This window comes from Aethalodelphis obliquidens, unplaced genomic scaffold (assembly GCF_003676395.1).
Source record: "Aethalodelphis obliquidens isolate GAN/ISIS:26980383/991018 unplaced genomic scaffold, ASM367639v1 scaffold73, whole genome shotgun sequence".
NCBI classification, from domain to species: Eukaryota; Metazoa; Chordata; class Mammalia; order Artiodactyla; family Delphinidae; genus Aethalodelphis; species Aethalodelphis obliquidens.
Window position 1 is genome coordinate 5,256,747 of NW_020838017.1, and position 20,907 is coordinate 5,277,653.

Sequence of the window (20,907 nt, forward strand, 5' to 3'; positions counted from 1 at the left end):
TTGAGTTCATCATGTAGTGTGTGATCACAGACTCCAGCACCTACAGGCCAGCCAGGGCACTCACAGTGTGAGAAGTGGGGACGGGACTGGGTGCCTGGAGACCCCAGGCCTGGCTGGAGCGGGCAGGGGCAGTGTGGCCCAGCAGGTTGGGCCTTCTGGCAGTGAGACTTGTGGTTGCTAAATCTTGCTTTTCAAGAGAAGTTAGAAATTTGGGTTATTATGTGAAATCTCCCAGCTCACAAGCACGGACAGTGAATGTCAATTTAAAAACGATTGCTTTATGGGCTACAGACAACTGCTGTCTGAATGGTTCCTGAAAGTGCTCTTTTACAACTTCTGTACGTGCCAGCTGTTACAGCCCCAATTCTCCACGTTTTGGGGGGGCAGCTCATACCAGCTGTGGGCAAAGATCACTTGTCAGTCAGTCTGTAATTGTTGGCTTCTCAATGAAATGCACAGAATTTGTGTTAAGCTGGGAGCTGGCAGGGCAGGACTGAATGCTGGGGACTATCTCTTTAGTGACCACGGAGGCAGAGGCACGAAACGGGCTGGTGAGGAAGACGGCTGCGGCCAAGTGACAAGGAGTTAAGGCAATTACCTTTTGCCAGAGAACACAAGGACACTGTAGAGCACAGACAGGTGAAGAGTTTAACACAATTTATTTTATGCTTAAATAATCGACTAGGTCATCCAGTGTATGGTTTCTCATACATATGTCATTAGAGCTATGTGTCAATAAATGCTGATTTTATATGAATATAATCAACAAATGAAAGAATTTCACCAAAACCCAAATAAAAATGCCCTTTAAAACACAGCAGCCTTATTAACCTAATATGACATGGCTAGAATGGTTACAAATGATTGGCTTACTGAAAGGTGTCTACATCTTACAGCCAGTACACGATACAGGAATAAGTTTACAGCGTGCTGCCATTCTACTAGCTAAGAATTTCTGTGCAGTCCACTGAAAATACCCCTGACAGGGGCCTCTTATGAGCACCATCCACCTCTAAAGCGGCAAGCATTACCCTTTTAAGCACTACCAGCACCCCCCTCCCCCTAAAGCAACTACCGTATAGGGTTTTTTTTTTCATTTTTAGGTCATTTCATTGAAAAATTGGCAATAGCAACAAATATTAGATGAAGGGCTTTGTGTTTACAGATAAAATCTTCTGTGTTGCAGTATACTGTAGTGTTTGCAAAATTGGAAAAGATTTAATCAAAATAAGGTGATACACATGCATCAAAATATTAGTATTCTGAAGAAAAATTTTTTTCACAGAACTACAGAATTCCTCATTTTGGGAATTATTTAAATTTGCAGCAGATTTTAAAGATTTGTTTTTTTAAAATCAAGCTAGCAGTTTTGCGTATACAAACATTATAATTGCTAATATACAAGAATCGGTGAAGATCCCCCTACCCATCACCCCTCCTCCTTCTTTTGGGGTGAAGTCAGTTGAGACCCCCGTTATGTTAAATGCATCTGCAATATTCTCTTTGTGTTCTAAGAGGCAGTGCCTTATTGACATTTATTCCATTTTTTCTGTTAGAATTTATACAGTGTTATTATTTACAGCAAAACTATAGATGTTTTAAAAAAGAAACAAATAGTGTTTATACCCTGACAGTTTGGGTCCAAGAAAAATAAGGCGAGCTGTTGTGGATTTTTAGTAATTTTAGTGTTTCTCCATGATTTGATCATTCCATCTCCTTCTGTCTCTTCTGGCGGCAGGAATTTCTTCCTTTTGTAAATGACACCAAATTACTTGAGATAAACTGGTAACAGCATGGCTTCTCGTATATACACTGCATTGCTAATTGCACACGTGCCAATCCTGGGAATGAAAGTGAATTTTCATGCTCTGTAAATTGGCTCATGCTAAATTAAAATGTGGGTGGTTTTCTTTTCCTTTTTTTCTTTGTGCATAAAAAAAAAATCATGCCATTAATGTGTGGAAGCAGCAAACACACACACCCTTCTCCGTAAATTTTTACTTCCTGCTGACTTATCTTCCATGAATTTCTCAATACTGGCAATAAAAACAATATGATCCTGTGGATAGAGAAACAATAGGTGGTGAGTTTAGCTTTTTCCCCCCCTTCCTTTTATTTATTTATTTATTTTAAAGAACTTGCCAAAATCTTCCTTGCCATTCAGCAGAAATGCCTCAGAGAATGGGGGCCCTCGACTTCTTAATGGGGTGGTTTAACATACTTTTGACTGAGGCGATTTGCTAGATGCCTCAGGGAACAAAGCCCTGAAGTGTGCTAGAAAGCTCTTGGAAGGCAATGACCTTCTCTGGGTGACCCTGTCCCCTCCACAGAAGATCGTTTCCCGTATTAGGGGTTTCAGGGATGGAGTCGGAAAGATCCTCTTCTAGTTCTGAAGTCTCTGACGCTCAGGTCACTCACTCAGGTACTGGGGAAAGCCATTTGCAGACCTCTGGGCCTCAGTCTTATCTGTGAAGTAAGGAGGCTGACAAAGGTGCTCTGAGATTTCCATCCAAATGTCTGGGGTTTTCAAGGGCACACGGGGCCAGGGGTACGGAGTCAGGATGCAGCATCTCGGTCATGCCTCTGTGTTGTATAATAAACCTCTCACCCTGCAAAATGCAGCCTTTCAAGAAGGGAGAACAGTGTCCTTACTTCATTTACTATGAAATTGCTTTTCCATATGCAAATTCAAATGAAAGACTATCTTCTGCCATTGCAAAGAATACCTTCCCTTCTCCTGCCTCATGTCAGTCATGACAGGATAAATCAATTTTATTTGAGCTTTTTCATGGACACTCCACTAAGAACATCTTGCCCTACTGGATAATACCTGCATAAAGTTATCAGTGTTTCAGAGCCAGTCTTAATAAGTCAAAATAAATCAACATCCTTTGGCAGAGGTTTTCATACTCTTGTGCAGTATTGTTCTTGGTAGGAACTCCTCCTCCATAAAACAAAGTTCTTCCTTCGTATGTCCCTTCCTCCCCAGCAGTGTGAAAGGGTGACACCTGAATGCCTGCCCGAGAACAAGACATAGGCCCTAGAGAAAAGGCGAGTCAGGCAAGATGAATTTTGGGAACAACCCTGTTCACTCCCATACATGCAACAGACTATTTTTGCAGGTCCAGGAGAACCTCTAGAATTCTGCTTCTGTTGGGGCCTAAAAGTGTTCTCAGTGACCTTGAGGTTGCTTACTTACCCCAGACAAGTTTCTTTCCCTTTAGGTGGGTCACCCAGGCTACCTTGGCTTCTGTAAACATGTTAGTACAGCACTTCCTCTGTCTGCCCCACCATGGTCCTGCCTTCCTTTTTTGTATTAAAAGTGGCACTGACCTCCATGCCCCAGGTCACTAAAGCTTGGAGCCAAGAATATCAAAGTATCAATTCCTTCTGGGGTGATTTCAACACCTGCCCCACTCCCATGACTCTGCAGAGGTTCCAGAGAAGGAAAGTGACTCATTTGGGCAGGCCATGTCCCAGAGAATGTGCAAATCCGAGTAAGAAGATCAGGATTTTCTCACCTCTGCTTTTACCATCTATTCCTAACCTTCCAGGCACCAGGCTTCTCAGACGCTCCTATGATAATGTTACCCTGGTGATCTCACTTTGTTTTCTTAGGGAGAATTCTTAGCAATTTTTTTCTAATTGACCCTCCCCCCAACTTTTTACAGCTTAACTGATATATCATTTATATACCATATCATTCATCTATTATATATAGCTTGATAATTTTTAGTAAATGTATATAGATGTGCAGTCATCACTACAGCCCAGTTGAACTTTTTTTGTTTTGCTTCATCTTCCAAAAACCAGTCCAGCTTCCCAATTAATCTTGCAATAAGAAGCAAGGTCTTTCTCTTAGCACCTCAATGCACGCGAACATTATCTTTCTAGAAATAGTGGATATGTTTCTATAATTAAAAAAAACTATTATGCCCATTTATATTCAGGTATAATGTGGGTGATAGTTTAAAAGGTTGGGTGTTACTTGCCCTTATAAATCTCTCTTGTTCTTGGTCACGCAATCAGGGTGTGTAGGCCCCAGCTACACGGGGTGCAGGAAGGTTATTCACTGGGCAAAAGCCTATACCAAGTACAGTGTTGCACAAAAAGCATGAGCGCTTTGGCTGACTGGCTGTGGACCTGTTACAGAATACTGACAGTGTATAAACTGTGATGAGATTGCCATCTGATGGAAAGGTGCAAGGGCAGGATCCATCAAGATGACATTTCAGAAATAGAATTTGAGTCATCTTCTCTTTCCGGGTTTAGACAGTGGATCTGAGAGAGAAGCATTTGCATGGAGGAATCTGTCTGTCCTTGGGTTTTCATGCTTTTCAAACCCAAATGTAGTGGAAAACAAGGCAGAAAACCAATCGTTCCATTTAGTCATTTCACTATACATTTTTTAAAATTTTAAGAAACATTTAAAATATAGAAAAACAGCTATTCATCGGATTCTCATGGTTATATTTCAGGTTATATTTCACAGATGAATGTTGTACTTTCCATGTCACATTTTCAAGTCAGGAATATATTTAGGTTAAAACCAACCTTTCCTCTATAGGTTCACATACTGGTGGTATTTAGCCCCTAGTGGCTAGCTAAAACAAACCCACCAACACCCCCCACCTCCCGCTCCACACACACCCCCTTACGCCTTTAGCGCTCTGCAGTTCATCCCAATAAACCTTTTCATGCTTAATGACCATACTCTCCACTGAAAAGCACTGTTTGACAATCTCCACTGCTTCTCAAACTTGGGTACACATTAGAATTATCTGGGGAGATTTAAAAAATCCCAGTGTCCAGGCCACTTCCCTTACCAGTTTATTTAGAATTTCTTGGGGTGGTGCCCAGCATCAAACACTTAAAAAAGAAAACCAAAAAACCTCTGTAGATGATTCCGATGTTCGGCCAAGATTAAGGGCCAGTGATACATTCTGGAGCAGCACTTCCCAAAGCTTAAAGTGCATACGTATCACCCCGGGATCTTCAAATGTGGATGCTGGTCGAGGAGTCAGGGTGAGCCCAGAGATGCTGCGTTTCTAACAAGACTCCCAGGTGATGGCGATACTGCTGGTCCACAGACCATACTGGAGGGTCTAGAGGATCTAGACTACAGGCCAGTCATCAGCCCGTTGGTTTCTAACTTCCTTTTCTTTGCTCACGATTTCATTATCCACTTATAATCCCCTGCTGTCATCTTCATTTACCTCTAACTTCTCTTTACTCTTCAGGTGTGTTTCAAATGCCATCTCCTTGAAAGTGTGGTCTATCTTCTCCCTAGTGAGATCCACCGTTGCAGGCTCTTTTTTTTTTTTTTTTAATATTTATTTATTTATTTGGCTGTACTGGGTCTTAGTTGCAGCATGCAGGATCTTTAGTTGCATGCAGCATGTGGGCTCTACTTCCCTGACCAGAGATCAAACCCAGTCCCCCTGCATTGGGAGCGCAGAGTCTTAGCCACTGGACCACCAGGGAAGTCCCTGTAGGCTCACTCTTACTCATCTTTAAAGACTTAGCTGTGTTATGCCCTAAGGAAAGTCTTTTCTGATATGCCTTCCCTATAGCCCACTGAGAACAGAGAATTTGTTATTCTAGTTCTCTTCCTAACCCACCTCTCTCTTCCCTTTCCTTCTCCTTTTCTCTCTCTCTTCTTAAGGAAGTCATGGAGCTAAAAACATTTTTTCCTAAGCATTAATTCTAACTACTTTATGTAATCGTAATAAACTACTGCACCATTTAAAAATAATTCCCAGTTTGTGTAGATTTGTTCTTCAACTAATACCAATAAGTGGGACTTAATTTTTGTTTGTTCTTTTCTAGTGACTTGTGATTAAAAAAATATCTGAGGTCACAGGGCCAGTTTTACAAAAATGAAAAGTAATTACTGGTAAAGTACTGATGTACATGTTGGCTATAGAAGAAAAATATAACCCTAATAAAGTTGTATAGTTAACCTAGTAGTACAACTAATAATGTTGTTATTATTAACAGGCACTGTTCTAAGGTGGAACTCATTTAATCCTAATAACAGCGAGGTACTATCTCTTCCATTTTACACATAAGAAAATAGAGCCATACAGCTATTATACTGGTGGCACATTTAGTACATGGGCGAGCCAGAATTGGAAGTTAAGCCACCTGGCTCTAGACCCCTGCTTTTGGTTAATTAGGGATTTTTTTAAAGGGAAAGAAAAATGAACAACACTACATAAAAACATTATCTACTTCAGATGGATTCTGGAAAAGATCCTGGAGGGCAGGGTCCTGAATCTGGAGTGAAGCAATTCAGACCATAGTTCTGACTTCCTGGAAGCAGAATCAGGAGGTCTAGGTCACAAACCGAACATGTCATTTATTAACTATAGCTTCGGCGATTTTGCTCTCTCCTTAGTAAAGAGGAATGAGAATACCTATTTTAATGATTTCCCAGGGCTACTGTGAGAAGCGAGTCATAGGAAATAATTGAAAGTGTTCTGAATTATAAACCGACATGACACGCAGAGGACTTCAGCGATGCTGCTGCCCTGACCTCTCCCACCGTTGTGTTCTAGCACACCTGGCGGCTGCTGCTCTGTCCACTGGCCTCCTGAATCCAGGCTCTTCGGGTGCTAGTCTAGGCTCTTGTCTCACCTCTCTCTTTTTAAAAAATCTACATCATTTTTAAAGAATTGAAGTAGAGTTGATTTACAATCTTGTGTCAGTTTCACGTGTACAGCACAGTGATTCAGTTATATATACATATATATTCTTTTTCAGATTCTCTTCCATTGCAGGTTATGACAAGCTATTAAGTAGAGTTCCCTGTGCTATGCAGTAGGTCCTTGTTGTTTACCTGTTTTATATACAGTGGTGTGTATACGTTCATCCCAAGCTCCTGATTTATCTTCCTGCCCCCACCTCTTAGCACTACTAATAATAGCTGAATTTACTGAGGGCTTACTATGGGCTTGCCAGTCACTGTTAAGTGATTTACATGGATTCACTTGTTTAATTCTAACGACAGTTCTGTGAGATATGTTACTCTTATCCTAATAGAGGCGAGGAAATTAAGGCACAGAAGTGAAATAAGCTGGCTAAGCTTACACAGCTAGTAAGCGTGTGATTTACGTTCACTCAGGCCACTTCTGTAACCACATTAAGATTGCTAGCCCAGATTTCTCTTCCTCATCACTGACAAATATTTAAGGCACTACAGATTGACCTATTTCAGTCCCGAATTTTGTTTTCCTTTTCTTAGCTTCTATATTTTTGTTAGTAGTTACACACAGGATCACAACCCTCACTCCCTCTATGGAATTAATCTGGTTGTTATACTTCTGAAATGTCCCTCACATCAGCCCTCTGCTTTCTGTCGTCTCTGCCCAGGATCAGGCCCTCATCCTGTCTCATAACTGGGGTCCTCGTGTTCAAACTCTCCTCACCACTAACTCCCTCTCCTACCACTAGGGTTACCTAAATCCCAACTGACTGTATTATTCTCCTTCGACAACACTTCCAGTGGTACCTTACTGTCTCTGGGATAAAGGCCAAACTCCTGAGCATAGCACATATCACACTGCCCAGTCTTAAATCCTACCCTTTCTTCAAAAGCCAGTTCAAATATGCACTTCAAGAAGCTTTGCAAGATCTCCTCCATTGGTGTTTACTACATCTTCCAGTGGATTCTCCTAGCGATATTTTTATATCTTTTATCATAGCTCTGTGCTTTGATTTGTGTAACTTACTATCATGTTTGCCTCTTGGACTAGACTGTACAGTTATATGCCCTCAAGTGAGTGGTGATGCTGGGGATAATGTCTTTTTTTTTTTAAATACATTTTAAAAAATTGAAGTAGAGTTGATTAACAATGTTGTGTTAGATTCAGGTGTACAGCAAAGTGATTTAGTTATATGTATATATATTCTTCTTCAGATTCTCTTCCCTTATAGGTTATTACAAAATATTGAGTATAGTTCCAGGTTCTATACAGTAGGTCCTTGTTGATTATCTATTTTATATACAGTAGTGTGTATATATCAATCCCAACCTCCTAATTTGTCCCTCCCCCTCTCCTCCCTTTGGTAACCATATGCTTGTTTTCTATGTCTGTGAGTCTCTGTCTTGGAAATAAGTTCATTTGTATCTTTTTTTTTTTTTTTTTAAGAGTTCACATGTAAGTGATATCATATGATATTTATCTTTGTCTGGCTTACTTCACTTAATATGATCATCTCTAGGTCCATCCATGTTGCTGCAAATGGCATTATTTCATTCTTTTTTTAATGGCTGAGTAATATTAGGATAATGTCTTCAATGCTGGACTCCCCCGACCACCTACACAGTGTGTGTCACAAACTAAGAAGTAAAGGGGCTCTAAATGTGCATGGTCAGTTATTTACAAAAGCTTATCAGCTAATCTGCATTATAGGAAAGTTTCTTTCATCCACTGATACTAAACTGCATGGATTAAAATATTTTGGGTAAAACCAAACAAATATACTAGAGGACCAGGGGCACAGGGGAAAAAATGAGCAAGAACCAGCAGAAACAGTCCTGCACTGGGTTCCAATTTAGAATTATTATACACAGAATATGAGAGAACTACATTTATAATGCATAAAGGAATAAAAGTAAGATTAGAAATATCTTCAGAAAAGAATATGCTATGAAAAAAATTTAAAAGTATATACTAGAGGGCCGAGGCTGAATATGATTATAGATTAGAGGAGCTAGCACAGCTTGGAGATCTCTAGGAAGGAAGAGGTCAGAGGCAACCTTTTACAGCTCTCTATTCCTCTTCAAAATGTTGTTCTTTGGGGCTCGATCCCGAGCCCCTTCTTTGCTCACTTTCACTTTCTCCCTAGGTAATCACACCTATTCTCTGGTGTTCCCTTTCTCTGATATTCAGTATTCACCTCTTTAGTGATAACACTCACATTTTTATACGCCTAGTCCAACCTTTCCTCAAAGCTCCAGACTTGTGTATCGACAAAAGCCTGAGTGCTTGATATTCTTCTTAAAACCCATCCTGTTTCTTTTTCCACCGCCCACCTGCTTACCCTTGAAACCTTGAGTCAAGGCATCATCCTTGACTCAACCCTTCTTCTCCATCCTAACCCCAAGCCATCAGATGCTGTTGACTTTCCTAAAACTGCTGCCCAGGTCCTAGCCCTGTCACCATGGTGGCTTAGCTGGACTACAGCAATAACCTCCTAGCTCACCTCCTTCAGTTTATTCTTGTTTTCCCTCCAATCCTTCTCTACATAGCTGGTGTGCTTAAAAAAATAAGTAAAACATCAGGTCAGACTCTTGCTTGAAATCTTTCAAAGGCTTCACATTTTTTTTAGAATGAAATCCAAATCCTATATTCTGGCCTATGATGAGGCATTTCTCACTTCATCATGGGCCTGCCTCACCCCCCACCAGCTCATCAGGCTCTGTTACACTAATCTTCTTTCATTTCCTCAAACGTGTTAGGCCTTTTCCTGCCTCAGGGCTCTTGCACACTTTGTACTCTCTGCTGGAGTCCTCTTCTCCTTCTCCCCATTCTTTACATTGTTGGCACCACCTATGAGGTCTTAGCATAAATGTCATGACTTCCGAGGGACTTTCCCCAGCCCCCAAGTCTAAATATGTTTCTGTGCTACTCTTCCATTGGATCTTGGAGTTTGCATTTTTAGCCCTTAAACAATTCATGTTCCATCTCTTTCCCCCTTGCATGCTGAGAGATGCAGAAGGGCAGGGGCCGTGGAGGTTTTATTCACCACTGTATATTATTACTAGCCTTTTCGCTCTAAACAAGGTGGAAGGTCAAGTCCTTTTTTTTTTTCCAAACTGTATCCAGCTTTATTAAAGATACTTTTCATAAACAATCGTGGTATTTCAGGCAGGACATGGGCAGACAATCGTTAACAGTATACAACAACTTTCAAACTCCCTTTTGCAATGGACTACCAAAATCAGAAAGCCACTATAAAACCCCATGAAGTCTCCATGTGATGCTCTGAACAGGGAAAGTTTAGAGTGAGGGTTGACACTTCACATTTAGTATGTTGTTTAACAACTTTTCACAAGCCGACCCTGACTTTCAGGAAATGGAAATGAAAATGGCAAAAGTATCAATCTGAAGATCCACAATCTAAAGAAGGAGCCGCTGCTCTTTTGAGGGACGCCATCTCAGTGGTGACAATGCGAAGTCCAGATTGCCTGACACACTGGTAACCAACTTTGGGGGGTCAGGTTCCAACAGGTCTCTGGGTTTAAGAGAGTCAAGTCTATGCTGAAGGTGGAGAGGGAGAAGAGGACATAAAAACTAATTTTAGTTTTTCCACACCACAAGGCGTTTGTGCCAAGGTGGCTACTGTGTGTCAACATCAAGGAACCCCTCCTTCCTGGGAACCAGGAGGAAGTCTCTCAAAACCAGACGGGAAAGGTGTTTCTTTCCCATGTCAATCCAGCTTCAGAGACAATCTATTAGTGACATGTGCTCTTCCCCCAAAAAACAACAACGAAGTGTTCTGTATGCTAACAACATAGCTTAAAAGAAAAAAAAGTAAAACAAAATTCTGCATTTTTATAAAACTTGATTAAAAAATAGTATTTCAAACTGTACAGTCACCAGAAGTACACAGTTGTCAAAAATGCACACTTCACTTGGCCTCTCCAGCACCCTCAGCTTTCTGTGCCTGGTCTGTTTCGGCATCTCCGTTTTCTGCAGGGTTATTCCCATCCTTGCCAGCATCAGCTTTCCCCCTTTTCCTTTTGGGTACTTTCTCTCCCTTCTTTGCAGGGGTCTTTTTAGGCTTGGGCTCTGGCTTTGGAGGAGCAGGTTTAGCAGATAACCTTGCAGGTCTTCTCTGTGGTTCATCCTTCACCTTGGTTTTATCTCGTTTAGCATCCCCTTCAGCCTTTCTCTTGGGCATGGTGGTGACGGCGGCGGGACGTAGGCGCTGGACACGGGGATGCAGTGGCGCGCGGCTTTGGCCAGTGCAGGGGTCGCTCTCGCCTCTTCTTCACACTGCTGGCCAAGTCCTTTTTAGAAGGCGTGAATGAAATGAGTCAACTTTTTGGCCTCAGATAAAGTGTTTCCCCCGGCAAGCCTCGTGCTGTTGCTGCTGCTCTTGGCTTCCATGTGGCTGTGAGATCCTGAGCATTTCCCTAAAAGAGGTTTACAATACAGCTGTTCCAGTCTTTTCCAACGTGTGTCTGGGGTACCTCCGTTGTCACAGCCTCACTAATCAGCTAATGGTATTTTTGAAGGTTATGGCTATGAAGTTTTGCTTTATTTAAAAAAACTAAACCAAAAAACTGAGTACTTTCACTGTGTATTGTATGAAGAAATTAACTACAGTTTGCGTTTGTACGTACGTTTGATTCAAAATTTGCTTTTAGGTTTCTGATAATCATCAAGTACTATTCAACTATTAATATGAGTAATAGTTAAGAGCTAGGCTCTGGTTAAGTTAAAATTTTATCCTTTTGCTCATTAACTATAGGACCTTGGGTAACTCATTTAATTCTTCTAAGCTTCAGTTTCCTTGTTTATTAAAAAAGAGATAATAGTACTTACGTTATAGCATTGTTTTGGGGACTATATGAGGTAATGTATGTAATGATCTTACCTAGTACCTGGCATACAGTAATCTTTTATAGAATATGACTATTATTATTATTATTCTAACTAATTTTAGAAAGACAGCTTAGTGGAATCGGACACTAGGTGAAGTGTCAATAATCTTGAGGCCAAGTCCTAGTTCTTCCAGTCACAGCTGTTTGAAAGAAGAAATGTCAGATGACCTCTCCAAGCCATAGTATCCTCATCTGTAAAAGGTAGCAATCAAAATCGGTCTCCTCTTCCTGGAGGCTCGTTTGAAGGATTAAATAAGACAAAAATGTAAATGCGTTTTATAAACTATAAATCACTATATATTACGTATAAATTTTATACTTATTTTAAGCCATCAGCTTTTCCCTTACATTAAAAATAGGATGGCTGTGACTCAGTATTAAAGAAAAGCAGGTATAGGGTTCAGACAGCTCAAAATTCAACTGGTTACAAAATGCAGAATAAAAATTTTGATGTCACCATCTGAGACTCAGTGAAACTGGGTCACATTCCATGTGCTCAGTTGTTCTTTAAAAAAAAAAGACAGCAGGGCCATAAGAACTTTCAATATACTTGCAAATTGATTTTTCCAGAGCACACATTCAGTGTCCTGGAATTCCAGGCAGTCTTCTTGGACTCATTTCCTAAATTCACTTATGAAAGGCAAATACCACCCTGGAGAGTAAAATGAGGCTTGCAGTCAAATCGCTGTTCTTTCCATCTGACACATTAAGTTTGCTTTATGCTGAAGCTATTTTCACATTCATATGAATTCTCCTAGTGAGTTTCTCTGTCCTTTGAGTGGTGTAGCAAGTGAGCCAAGGCCCTGCCAACTGCTTTACAGGGTGGATTATTTATCATCTTAAAGTCTCTTGTACATTTAGTGACCTAGTCATTTCTGTATTAATTCACTCTAAAGGCCCCTGGAAGCACAGCACTGTCATATATTTTTTGGTATCATTTATTCATAGATATTAGGTATATATTACTCTAGAAAAATGGCTCAGCTGGTGTCGATAACCTTTTTGGTTCTGTCCCACCCAGAGTCTGAGTCTATTACTGAACAAGTTGCTAAACTTTTAGGGGCATACTAAAGCTGACTGAAGTCTCTTCTAGGTTTTTTTTTTTTTTTGCGTTATGCAGGCCTCTCACTGTTGTGGCCTCTCCCGTTGCGGAGCACAGGCTCTGGATGTGCAGGCTCAGCGGCCATGGCTCACGGGCCTAGCCGCTCTGTGGCGTGTGGGATCTTCCCGGACCAGGGCACGAACCCGTGTCCCCTGCATCGGCAGGTGGACTCTCAACTACTGCGCCACCAGGGAAGCCCTCTTCTAGTTTAATTTATCAGAATTGCTTAAACAGCAATTTAAGACTGCAAAATCATGCTTAGTGTTTTATTAATCTGCTGTATAGCCAAAGCAGTCTTGAGAAAGAAGGACAGAGCTAGAGTTATCATGCTCCCTGACCAGACTATACTACAAAGCTACAGTAATCAAAACAGTATGGAACTGGCACAAAAACAGACACATGGATCAATGCAACAGAATAGAGACCCCAGAAATAAACCCACACACTTATGCTCAGTTAATCTATGACAAAGCAGGCAAGAATATACAATGGAGAAAAGACAGTCTCTTCAATAAATGATGTTGGTAAAACTGGACAGCTACATGTAGAAGAATAATATTAGAACATTTTCTCACAACATATTAAAAAAAAACCCTAAAAATAGATTAAAGACCTAAAAGTAAGACTGGAAACCATAAAAGTCCTAGAAGAAAATATAGAATACTCTTTGACATAAATTGTAGCAATAGTTTTTTGGATCTGTCTCCTAAGGCAGAGGAAACAAAAGCAAAAATAAACAAATGGAACAGAGGAGTGGATAAAAAAGATGTGGTACATATATACAATGGAATATTACTCAGCCATTAAAAATGAAATTCTGCCATTTTCAACAACATGGATGGACCTGGAGGGTATTATGCTTAGTGAAAGAAGTCAGAGAAAGACAAATACTCTGTTATTACTTATATGTAGAATCTAAAACATATCCAAATGAATATAACAAAACAGAAATAGACTCACAGATATAGAGAAGAAACCAGTGGTTAACCAGTGGGGAGAGGGAAGGCAGGAGGGGCAAGACACGGGTAGGGGATTAAGAGGTGCAAACTACTATGTATAAAATAAATAAGCTACAAGGATATATTGTATAGCACAGGGAAATATAGCCAATATTTTATAACAACTTTAAATGGAGTATAATCTATAAAAATTTTGAATCACTGTGTTGTACATCTGAAACTAATATTATAAATCGTCTACACCTCAATTTAAAAAAATCTTGTATATGTCTTTTACCAGATTCAGCTGTAAGACATGCATAATGGGTGGGTTCATTCTAGATATTGCTACACTGATGTCATCCTTAATTTTCTCATCTCTCACCCTTGTCATCTGACAAAAAGCAATTCATGTCGCTCTCTCTCGAGTCAGCCTACCTCTTACCATCCTTACTGCCCAAGCCAGCATCTTCAGTAGTTTAATAGGTTTTCTGCTCATCCATTATTGCCACCTCCAATTCATTCTGTGCCCTGCAGCTAGAGTGTGTGATGAGAACCTAAACTTTTAGTGAAAAAAGGCTTATGAGGCCCGGATATTCCGATTTTTCCTACCTCTCCAGACACAATGACAAAACCTTCTGCAGGCTACACCGACCTGTTCTCCTTTCTTGTTTCTTCCCAGTTCTGGCCTTTGCAGAACGCTAGAGCCTGTGCCTAGGAGGCTACCCCAAACACCATCAAATTTCCTCCCCTTCATCCAGATGAATCCTGTTCATCCTTTAAAACTAATCTCAAGCATCATTTTCTTAAGGAAACCTTCCCTGTCACCCTCAGACCAGGTCAGATCTCCAGTTAACAGGGTTGAGTGTGTGGGCTCCAGAGGCAGCCTGTTAGGGTTTGTGTCCTGTTTCTGCCACTTTTTATTTAGGTGACCTTGGGCAATTTGGGGCCTGTTAAATGGGGATGATAAAGGCACCGATCCAAGTGAATTAAATGAAGAGTACACCTGAAACACTGGAAGAGTACGTATGGATAGCAAATACTGTTACTTCCAGAGCACTCTGCAGTTCTTAGGCGTTTTCTCAATGCCTTAAATACTGGGGTGACTGACTACCGTTAAATCTCCAAACGTAAGGTCAGCGAGGGCCAGGGCCTCCCTAGTGCTGTTTACCGATGATTTCCCAGTGCCTAGGCAGCAGGCGTCACGGAGAGGAAGGGAAGTAAATCTTGAAGTGAATAAATAAAGAAGCAGCTGTTTGTGGAGGTGGAGGGATTAAGAATTTCTTTGGGCCTTAGTTACAGTTACCTTGCATACAAAATTTGGGGCAGTGAGACTCCGTGATTTCTCAGTTCCTTACAGCAGCACTCCAAGTACCAGGATTCTGGTAACTGGGGAACAGTTGATGAGTGAAAGTGGAAACTGGGATCTGTTTGCTTTGTTACTTGGGGCTAGGAGAACTGTTGGTGAGCAGCCCTAAAGGACTCATCCTGCTTTACCTCACAGACTTACACAGAGCTTTTCAAAGCTCTATCAATGGGCTTTTGAATTGTAGCTACATAGAAAGAAACAGCACGAAGTTCAGAAAACAGTGTTAGAGGAAAATATCCTTCCCCGTGAAGAAAAGTTCAGACAACCTTAAAGCTCACTAAACATTTTAACTTAGAAAACATAGTAGTGCCATTAACCTCCTATTTCATTTGCTTTGGTTTATACAGAATATCTGAAGTAGGATATAGGGATTTTGCTCATTTAAGCTTGGCAACCACTGTATTTCAACCAAAATTATATTCTTAGGTGCTGTTGTGGTAAAATGGTGAAAAGCTTGTCAATACAAATCTCCAAATACATTTGTATGAACTGTTTGTTGCCAAATAGTCTTCCTGTTAGAGTGAATAATGCTACTGCACTTCATACTGAGCCTTCGCTCTTAAGAGAAGACTCAAGATCACTATTTACATTTGCTTCTGCAACCATCATTTATATTTAAATTCCTAATTTGTGAAGAGGTTTATGGACTGTGAGCTAGAGGCCTTGGTTTTCGTGTGCAGATGTACGTGTACATGAACATGAAAATGACCACCAACTGCTTGTTGGATATTCAAAGCTGCAATTCAGTGAAAAAGAGAGGAAGGGGGTGGCGGGGGGATGGAATCACTTATTTGGTGAAATTAGAAGTTTCACAGGAAGTTACGTCTTACTGTTGTTGATAAGAGCACACTTACCACCTTGACTGACCATTTACTGTTATGAGTGACTCTTCTTTTCCACATGCCGGATTTCTTTCTTCGTCTTCATCTTATAACCTTCTCCCTGCTTTAAAAGGAATGTACACGTTAAGATTTCATGGTGAAAGGGTTTTCGTTAAAAAGCAGTTTCCATTCTGGTCCCTTGAGGCTGGATTAGGATAAGCGAAACACAGTTTCAAGTACTTTGTCACTTCACGTCCCCAGATATAATCTATTTGCCTCAACCACACAGCTCATTAGCATCAGGGCGAGTGGGAGAGCACCGTCAGAAGGAATACGTAACTGTACTTCACAATAATTCAGTAGGTTAGTGATCAGTCAAACAACTGGACAGCCTGTCCAGTTCCTGTAAAACTAGAAGAAATCATCACTAAAACTCTCAAGGCACTCAAACCCCAATTATAAAAATATTAGTAAGTTATAATTTATGCCTTTTTAAGCCAGCAGAATGTTAAATAATCTGTTGTAATGAGACTGAAATTTCTCAGTAAAGCACTAATCATGAACTAAAGACCATGGAAATGCTGTTGAGCTGAGAGACTTTTTCTTTTTTAATTTGTGGAATTACCAAGCCCGTCCTCTTACTCCAGACCAAGCAGGCATCCCTTTTCCATAAAATAAGACCTGTCTTCACCAAGCACCAAGGACACACTTCTCTGAGAGCAAAGTGGTTCCACAGATACTCAGCTTTTACCCTTTACCCTCTTTAATAATGGAAAACACAGTAGCCTTTCGAATTTTCTCATTTACTCCTTCTGAGAAATTTTCAGTTTACTTTTTTCTTATGTAAACACTGGCTATTGAAGTTTCTGTTTTTTAAATGAAAAGGGTAAAGGTCTGAGAAAGGGAAAGAAATGAAAAATAACCAGAGATGTTTTCTGTGGGAGCTAGAGATTCACTTGCTGAGTTACACTGCTCAGTGATGACTTTAGTTCTTTAACTGGCACATTGGAAATGGGCTGTTATTAACCCAGAGAGGAGAATCCTCCTCAGGTTAAGATGGGGGAATTCACATTTCCCTGTAGAATATACTGGAAAGAGAAAATGTATAGATTACATGTAAGGATTTTGAGACGAGCTTTTTGTCATTCTAACTTTTAATTAAACCCTGTGCATTGGCTGGAAACAAGTGCTCTCTCTCTGGGTCCCAAGTAGGCTGCAGGTAAAGCACTGGGCAGGGGTGGGGCATGGCCGAGGGGTTTGGTGGTGGCAGAGGGTTTTAAATTTTGTCTCCCATGCTCGAACCGGCATGTTGCAACCTCCATGAATGAAATGATCTCTGTGAAAACTCTGAAGATAGTAAGAGTATATACTGTTAAAGAATGTTAGGAAGGAAAATCTTTTTCTTTGACCCTGATCAAATGCACAAGATGTCAAAAGCAGCAAATGCTTCAAGCTGCCACACTGCAGACGCCAGCCTGTTAGCAGCCTATTCTAGAGAGTTCACAAAGCTTTTATTCTCTACTTTCTTTACGACAGTCCCTCTCCATTACCACGTCATCATATTTTCTCTCTTGTGGGATAACAATTCGTCTTAGTACTTTCCGAGTGATCTGTAGGAAGCAATAGTGAAAAGGAGAGATTTTCCTGTTCTCTATTTTAAGAGGTGACACTACAGCAAACAAATAGTAGAATATCTAAACCCCAAGAGAAGCATGAAACCCCAGTGATGATTACTTTTCTGGTGATGAGGTTGCCTTCTTCATCAGTAAACTGTTCTTCTGTGACTGATTCACCAGGAAGGTTTTTTGCTTCCTCTCCCTAAAGGATGTGGCATAGAGATTAGCAACATACTAGATGGATAGATCTCCACATCACTCCATACACCACACACATGCTCTGTGGCATTTTAGAAAAAGAAAGTATAAACTCTACTTGCAATTCCAGGGCCAGGGAAAAAGGCTGACTCCATGGATGGTTATTTAGCAGTCAACAACATTCAAAGCATTAAACCTCAAGTATGTACAAGAATGATGGTTAGCAACAAACTCCAAGAAGGAAGAATTTGAAAATATGTAATCACAGAATACAGTTATACATAGACAGACAAACAAAAAGGTTTCATTTGTTGAAAAAAGATTTAGCTAACGATTAGAGCTTTACTAGGAAATCTCTCATTTTGGTGGATTTCCTTTTGTCTGATTTGAATTGAGGTAGCACCTTAGTTGGGGTGTTAATCACCCTTTGTTAGTTTGTTAAATTTAAAAATTCCTTACTAAAGGCAATATTTTTTCAAATACTATGAGAAAAGTTCAGAGTACAGAGAAAACCTTATTTTTTTCAGACTGAGCCTTTCATAAGTTGTAAATGAGAATAATTAATGTCTGATGAAGTACATAGTTTCAGAATATTATCAAGTGAATGAGTCTTATGTGATGACTGATTAATTACTAAAGGAATGTAAGACGACAGCCTTTCAGTTAGTGACTGCTATCTGATTTAGAAGGGGAAACTGTCAAGGATCTTCCTCTGGTGAGTTAACAAAAAAATGGGATAAATTCTTAACTTGCCAAGTGGCATCATATTTTCCTGCTAATAGGCAGGTCAGTAGATTTAGATGGCTCCTTAATGTCTATTAGCTCTGTGATTGTAGGATAAGAAAAACCACTGAGAGAGCAGACATAGGGCTGTATTTGTAACACATTACCTTCTTCACTGGTGTCAACTTTAGGTCAGTCTCACTTACAGTTTTGGGGAACAAGGACAAACATCTTAAGTGCAGACCCATTCTAGAGACCTACTGACTTGTTAGTCATACTTCTTTTGTTGAAGAGGTGAACTGTACAGTGCTATAGTACTGTGTACTATAGTTACTGTACACCTGTAGGTTTTTTAGGAAAAATGGCAAATCACAAAGAAGACAGCTGCATTTCTGGGAGAGCCAGGATTCTAACCCTTTCAGTGTTATCGTCATGGGAAAGGTAGTAGCTCTGTTAATTTTGTCAGTGCCAGCCAATGGTGAGAAAATTCTATGATTGTTTTATGTCACAACCAGTAGAAAGGCAGTTGTGGTTTAAAATAACAGAGTAGAGACTGAAACACTACCTTGTTTTGCTAACAAAATTCTGTTTTTGTTCTTCTTTCTTTCTACAAAGTGACTTTGTATTCTTATAGATTGTGGGCTCATAGGTCCTGGGTGGGATATTTGACTCATTTTACCTCACTGTGGTATAAAGATGAGATGAAAATAAAACACGATGTTTCTCGCTGCTCTTGTTTGCTTCAAGGTTCACCTTGAACCTTGCCTATGATTAGTTTCAATTAGCACAGTTAAGCGAGGGAAGGAAATTGGAAAAATGTAGAGGTCTCCTGCCTGAATGCACTAAAATCTGCAACACGTTCTTATGGGAGTGTTATTTATGTTTCCTATGGTTGATTTCATATAACTGGAAAAGAAACAATTTCATTTTATTTTACAGGTAAAGGCTTAAAGACAGCAGAAAAGCCAAAAAAAGGGTCATGAAAAGTTTCACTATAGTTTAAACATGTATAAGTGAGATATGTTTGAACTAACTCTTGCACATGTCTAGCTCTTTGAGTGTTAAGACAATTCCAGGATCCCAGGAAAATCCATTAAAATAGCATACTATTACGAATGTTATAAATTGACCCTTTGGTGGGGAAAGATGCCAATTAATTTGCAGACAGTCTCTGAAATGTGAAGTAGGTATTTTTATAAGCATAGCGAATACATTTAAGTACATTGATTTATATTAATAGCCTTAGAAAAAAGCAAAGCCCTAGTTATAAATAACAAGCCATATAGGTTGTTGAGATCTGCTGTGGTATGTGGGCATTTTCATTATTTCCTACTGAAAATTCATACTGCTTATATATAATTAAAGGTGAAGATACTTCTCTTAGTCTTAATGGGCACTAACTATAGTCAACTAGTGCTTTACATAAGGTCAAAATAAGATATATGATTATGTAGAAACTCACTAAACTGAGGGAGTGGATTAGATAGTAGTTGACTGGATAGATAGGAAAGTTCGTAAGGAGTCACAAAGTACATTAAAAAAAATTTCATCCATCTTTAATTCTGTTAGGTACATTGGAGATCAGGTGTTACCAAGGAGAGGTCTTTAGGGCCTCTCTTTAATGAGAGAAAATAATCTCTAATTAGTTTCTAAGGTTCTTGAAAACCTTTGTACTTTTAAGTAAATAAAATTTCCCCGCTAGTTTTGGTGATGGTATTATTTTTGGCAACACCTACCCGCACTTTTTTTCTTTCCTATTTCAAAGGAAAATTACAGTACGTATGGTGTCACAGTATCATTCCTGGTGGCCACCTTTGTGAAGACTACTGTACTTTCCTTTGGACCCCTGCTGGAAACATAGCATTTTATAATTTTTATTCCTCTCTCCTTCTTGAATAAAATGAAAAAATAACATGAAATGTACCAATTTCCTTCGATGTACACAACATTAAAACTTGAACTTTCAAAAAAATGAGATGAGAGAAACTATATACATAAACTTAGCAGATTACTAAGCAATATGTATTCTGAGAAACCCACTTGCTGGGGATGTATGTGTATATGTATATAGCACATGTATATTCTATATACACATACATATTGATATATGTATATAAAACGATCTGAAGCTTGTGAACAATAGTTACCTTGTTCCATAACAATGGTTATCTGAAGCTTGTGAACAATGGGAAGTGGAATGGATAGATGGAACTTTTTGTACTTCTGAGTTGTTTGATGGGGGGAAACATACACGTAAACCCTTATTTTGAAAGTCAGTAAAAACGCTCAAAAGTAGAAATAAAAATATAGTTGAGGGCTTCCCTGGTGGCACAGTGGTTGAGAGTCTGCCTGCCGATGCAGGGGACACGGGTTCGTGCCCCGGTCCGGGAAGATCCCACATGCCGCGGAGCGCCTAGGCCCGTGAGCCATGGCCGCTGAGCCTGCGCGTCCGGAGCCTGTGCTCCACAACGGGAGAGGCCACGACAGTGAGAGGCCCGTGTACCGCAAAAAAAAAAAAAAAAA

General features: G+C 40.0%; 1 protein-coding gene and 1 pseudogene across 20 annotated transcripts in view; both read right to left on the bottom strand.

The window, feature by feature from the left end:
- Positions 1 to 637: 637 nt before the first annotated feature.
- ANK3 (ankyrin 3) overlaps positions 638 to 20,907 on the bottom strand; it is a 681,638-nt gene continuing 661,368 nt past the window's right edge. For 6 of the 20 annotated variants that reach the window (XM_027091782.1, XM_027091791.1, XM_027091780.1 and 3 more), the window contains 3 exons: positions 17,582 to 17,665; positions 15,881 to 15,971; positions 638 to 2,059 (listed from right to left, as the gene is read on the bottom strand). In XM_027091782.1, the coding sequence (XP_026947583.1) occupies positions 15,903 to 15,971; positions 17,582 to 17,665 (153 nt within the window). In that variant the 3' untranslated portion in view covers positions 638 to 2,059; positions 15,881 to 15,902. Of the gene's footprint in view, positions 2,060 to 11,738; positions 11,853 to 15,880; positions 15,972 to 17,581; positions 17,666 to 20,907 lie in introns of those variants that run through there. The other 14 variants (XM_027091793.1, XM_027091795.1, XM_027091792.1 and 11 more) reach the window with 7 other exon arrangements.
- On the bottom strand, positions 9,808 to 10,943 carry LOC113612154 (non-histone chromosomal protein HMG-17 pseudogene; annotated as a pseudogene).